The sequence below is a fragment of the Sinocyclocheilus rhinocerous genome, unplaced genomic scaffold (assembly GCF_001515625.1).
Source record: "Sinocyclocheilus rhinocerous isolate Xijiao unplaced genomic scaffold, SAMN03320098_v1.1 scaffold5, whole genome shotgun sequence".
NCBI lineage: Eukaryota > Metazoa > Chordata > Actinopteri > Cypriniformes > Cyprinidae > Sinocyclocheilus > Sinocyclocheilus rhinocerous.
This window is the reverse complement of record NW_015661874.1, coordinates 1,438,032-1,443,815: the sequence shown is the minus strand read 5'-3', so window position 1 is coordinate 1,443,815 and position 5,784 is coordinate 1,438,032. Positions and strand designations below refer to the sequence as shown.

Genomic DNA, 5,784 nt, shown 5'->3' with positions numbered 1-5,784 from the left:
TTATAATTCATTGTTCATTGTTGCTGATATTCAAAATATTAAGAACGCATATTTTCTATATTGTTTTTCACTAAATAAACACAAGGAAAAGTTATGTTTGATTGTTTACACTTTTCTGTTATGTATGAGTATAACAATATACAGCATTATGTACCTGTATATACCTTTAGAAAAACATTATGAAACATATAAAATGCTGCACAGGGACTTTTTGATTTTTGAGTGATGAATCATTCAAATGAATCACTGAAAATTAAAGAGTTGATTTATGCAATTCACTGAAACAGAGAAATAAATTGGTTTACAGAAATCAATCAAATTAACAAACTCTAGTTGTACTGAATTTTAAATTAGAGATGTTTTAAGTACTGTATTTACACAAGAAGTCTTGCAAGAAGTCCCAAAACATGAAAGGACCATGAAACTAATTTTAATCTTATGTTTATTTGTTTGTTGCAGAATTTGATATCATAAACAAAATCATTGCAGATGTGTCATTGGTATTCAATATATGAAAGACAATGAATTTATTACTCTAACTTTACATGCACTGTACCTGTCAGTCAGGATGTCCAGCACTCTCTGGGTGGAGGTGAACGAGCGATAGGTGGAGAGGAAGATGGAGATGAAGGAGGAGTCGCCCATGGAGAAGGAATGAAGGAGATGGAGGACCAGCTTTTCCTCTCTCCCTGCTTTGACGTGTTGAGAACGGGATACTGTGGACTGGGAAGAGACGGGTGAAGATGTCAGGACAGAACTTCTGGAACGCATAGCACTGAAAGTTACTCGGGAAGATGGGGCTCACCTGCGGGCCGGCGGGGGAACCGTGCCCTTGTTTCACCACCACAGTGTAGATGATACCATCTTCCTCCGTTTCGGACACAGTGGACTGAACCAGAGAGAGATCAGAGTAAGTAAGCGGTCATTTTGTGGATATTTTTTCCAAAGCGCCTTCCAGTACACTTATTACAAGCTCTTCAGGTAAAGGGCCTTGCTTCTGGTCACAATAATTAAAGTCATTGCTCGATCTCTGTGGGAATCATTTGTCTCGTATAGCCAAACTCTTGATTAAAGGCATAACGTCTGCTTTAGTTTATTTTGGCCCGCCCACTTCACTAACATGAAAGTGTTAGTTTTTACTTCCCTTTTATATAATTGTACATGCAATAAGTTAAGACTTGTGTGGAAAAACTCATTTAAATAAATGCACATTGTCAGTTCACAAAACACAGACAAAATTAGTAGAAATGTGTGAAGACTTTGATTTTCAGTCCATCCAAAAGTAATAAATAATCATTATTGTACAGACATACTGTATACTACCGTTCAAATGTTTGGGATTATGTTTTTGAAGTCTCTTATTCTCACCAAGCCTACATTTATTTGAAAAACCAGTAATATTGTGTAATATTATTACAATTTAAAAAGTTGTTTTCTATTTTATATGTTTTAAAATGTAATTTATTTCTGTGAAGCGCAGCTGAATTTTCAGCATCATTACGCCAGTCTTCAGTGTCACATGATCCTCCAGTAATCATTCTAATATGCTGATTTGCTTCACAAGAAACATTTCTTATTATTATGAATGTTGAAAACAGTTGTGCTGCTTAATATTTTTGTTGAAACCATGATCCGTTTTTTTTTTCAGGATTAATAGAAAGTTCAAAAGAACAGCAATTATTTAAAATAGATTTTTTTTTTGTAACAACGTAAAGTTTTTTACTGTCACTTTTGATCAGTTAAATGCGTTCTTGCTGAATAAAAGTATTAATTGATTTTAACATTTTTAATATTTCTGACCCCAAAATTTGAAACTCAAAAACAAAAATGAAAACGAAATATTTTTCTCAATATTTTTGCAATCTCAAAATCTGATGCCAGTAGCCTGGCACACTTTCAAATCTCTGATTAGTTCTGCCTAAAAAAGCACTCATTTTATCAGATGGGCACCCTAAATAAACATGATTTTGTTTCCAGGAGAACTAGTGCACCTCAGCTGCTGGAAATTACATGCCAGCCAATCAGATCGGAACAGTTGATCTTCAGATAGTGTTTGCCAGTTCGTGTGCAATATGCATCAGAAGGTATGTGAACATACTGTAGGCAGTCTGAACATCTGAGACTATAGCATCATTAGATTTTTCAGCTACTACGCCCACAAAACACATTAAGAAAATAATTTTATGCTGCAGCTGACACAGACTGCTTGAAAGAAGCATTTATGTTGGCAGAAAAAGATCCAGTCTTACCAGGTCCAGTGGACAGTACCATGTGGTCTTCATCAGGGATGGCTCCCCCTAACAGAACCCAGTCCAAAAAATGTAAGTGCATGATATATTTTCAATGTAAACACTGTTTTGACTGATGATGCATATATGCAAACATTAATAAATGAGATTAAACAATTACATAAATTACAATGTGAAAACCAACTGTTTTCCAACAGGTTTCCTGAACACTCCCCATGTTACCATTGGTTGGACAAACACATATTCCCACCCCAAGCTCACGCTATTGGTTGAGCTGCACTTCAATTGGGAACTCTAACCTTGACCCTTATCTCAAAATGGCTAAATATCAGCTCAATTATTAAACTTTGCTATTAGCTATAGCTAAATCTTGACTTTCTATCCTCACAATGGCTGCATTTAAAGCAAGGTACGATTGCACAATGGCAGTTGTGTCGGATTTGACATTTAAACCCTAAACTCTCTGATAAGGCATCACATTTACATGTTATCGCCAACAAAAACTTAATGTATGAGCAAAATTTACTCAACACATTTGACAGAGATTTTCCGACATTAAAAATGCATGAGACAACAGGCCAAAAACAAACCCAGTGACACGGTTATGAGTAACTGTCTGAAACGTCCACATGCTTTCCGGTAGACTGGCGCACATCAATCACTTACTAAGATCAATGTTCAAATTTGAACACAAATTTGAGATATTTACTTCAAAACCTGCTATTTTGCCTGAGCATGAAATGCTAAATTGTTTCAAAGCACACAAGATACTTTATAATATAAGTCTTGAGAAAAGCCATAACCCTAAGCAAACCAAAACATTCATTCATTACCTCAGTTGCAGATCACTTGCTTAAAATCATTCATTGTTGTGTTTGCCGCAAATCGAAAAACAACTCAAGGAAAAAACACTACCTTCAACTCAGCGAGTCCAGACAGGCAGAGATCTGCCAACTTCCTGGAAATCCTTATAGATTGCCGGAGAGCTCCATCTCCTTCAGGCCTTTTCATCTGTTCGATTTAATCTATTTTTCTTGCTGCTGCTTACAGAGGGGTGTTGATTTCATTCAGTGAGATTCTTAGTCTGTCTTTCTTCCCTGCTCAAGTCTCACTCTCTCTGTTATGGAGCCGTGCAAACACACCTGAGCTTGTCGCTAGGCCAACCCCCTACACACACACACATACACACACACACACACTCACACACACACACACACACACACACTCACACACACACACACACACACAAACAAACACACACACATGCATACGTCACAAGGGCACTCCTGTTACGGACTCACACACAATCTCTCTTCCTCCATTCATTTATGGCTGAATCTCACAAAACCTAAAGAAATTTAACTAAAGTCTATTTTTACATTATATCATATTATTTGTCATATGAAAAACAAAAGTAGATATAGTCAAGCTAAAAAACAAAAAGCTCAACCATTAAAAAATCTATCTATCTACCCATATATATATATATGACTTTAAAAAACAATCTACCATACATATATATATATATATATATATATATATATATATGTAATATTACTTTTATACAACATATTGTCCTATTTTGTCATGTAAATAATGTCAATGCAAAAAATCTTAATGGTCCCAAAAATAGGCTGCATTTTCTTTATGTACAGTTTTTATTTAGATTTTGGGGAAAATTATGATTTTGACAGGTTTCTCATAAGCCTTACATGTGTAGACTAATGCTGCTAAACCTGTTTGGTGAAGTTTAATGCAATGAATGAAAGGGGAGTAAATAAATACACATGAATAATGGCTTCAGATTTCAAGAATGGCAGCCTTCCCATCAAATCTACTGCTCAACAGGTCTTCATATAAAACAACCATCATTTTATGGTTGATCTTAAAAGAGATCTTCTTTAAAAAGCAATGCATGACTCATATTATTTGTCATATGAAAAACAAAAGTAGATATAGTCAAGCTAAAAAACAAAAAGCTCAACCATTAAAAAATCTATCTATCTACCCATATATATATATGACTTTAAAAAACAATCTACCTATCTGTCTACTTATATATATATATATATATATATATATAATGTCAATGCAAAATCCTAAAAATAGCGTAAATTTTCTTTATGTAAAAATTTGTTGTTATTTTAAGACTTTAAAAATATGACTGAAAAATATATTTTTATACAAACATATATCAATAAAATGCAATATAATATTATTTTTGTAATGTCCTTATTTGTCATGAAAAATAAATAAATAAATAAACTTTAAAACCTAAAATATGTTTACTTTTCTTTATTCACATATAGGTTCTTATTTTCATTTTGGGGAAAATATGGTTGGAAAAATATAAAAAAATGTTCAAAAATATGTAAATAAAAATATAAAAGTTTAATGCAATGAATGAAAGGGGAGTAAATAAATACACATGAATAATGGCTTCAGATTTCAAGAATGGCAGCCTTCCCATCAAATCTACTGCTCAACAGGTCTTCATATAAAACAACCATCATTTTATGGTTGATCTTAAAAGAGATCTTCTTTAAAAAGCAATGCATGACATGACAAATGCCTGCTAATAAAACACAGGGCAACACCTGTTTATCTAAAAAGGATACTTGACCGAAAGCACATATTGACACAAAGATGGTGACATGCTGTGCAGGTGTTGGGTTTTGGTTACACTTCATGCAGTCCTGAGAGTGATGAGTGTTAACCTCGCTGATTACATCCTATTTGCTATAGTGTTGTGTTTTTTTATATATAATGAAACAACCAAGTTCCATGTTTTAGAAAGTAAAAATAGCTGACTCTGTGAGCCGCTGCCACAGAACCACAGACATAAAGTTACATTGAAACTGAACTCGACTGAAAAAAATTCCTTGAGATCTGTCTTTCCTACTGGGGAATCTTATCTTTTCTTGTATTGTATTGTATTGCAGTGGCGTTCCGTCCATATAAGCTGCGAATGCTCCGCATACCCAGGCCATTTGAGAATAAGTTCACGGGATAATTCATATAAACATGATTATAAGTTGATCCCTTGTCATTTGAAATGTAACTTCGGAAGAAGTTAGGAATAAGTATGTACAATGATTTATTTGCCAAACGGCAGTAATTTTCTGTAAATCTACGTCAGTTATGGTTGCTTCCGGGCAAGCGGATTTTCCGCAGCTTTCTCGCCTCCGCTCTGTTGCTATGACTCGTCAGGATTGTAGCACGTTCTCAGTGATTTGCTGGCCTGCGGCAGATTTAATGCATGAGGAAAATCACATTGTGTTTGATGCAAAACCAACTCGACTAAACCAAAAGAAAAAAACACTGTAACTATTTTTGTTTTCTCAAGCAAAGCTAATTTTAAAAGTCCACTGAAAACATATCTTCTTACATTTTTGGTCATAGACAACGTATGTTGAAGATATACATTACTGTCAACGTTATTGCCTGAACGGTAAATAAAAAATAATAATTTTTTATAAAAACGTGGGCTATATAAAAATTTTATAATAACAAACATCATATTGTTCCCTTTGTT

The 5,784-nt window shown here is 34.2% G+C and overlaps 1 protein-coding gene across 5 annotated transcripts in view; it reads right to left on the bottom strand.

Moving 5' to 3' along the window:
- Nucleotides 1-5,784, bottom strand: part of rgl2 (ral guanine nucleotide dissociation stimulator-like 2) — a 26,943-nt gene that overhangs the window by 12,374 nt on the left and 8,785 nt on the right. For 3 of the 5 annotated variants that reach the window (XM_016536347.1, XM_016536348.1, XM_016536350.1), the window contains 3 exons: nucleotides 2,250-2,297; nucleotides 806-889; nucleotides 557-723 (listed from right to left, as the gene is read on the bottom strand). In XM_016536347.1, coding sequence (XP_016391833.1) covers nucleotides 557-723; nucleotides 806-889; nucleotides 2,250-2,297 — 299 coding nt within the window. The other 2 variants (XM_016536349.1, XM_016536351.1) reach the window with 2 other exon arrangements.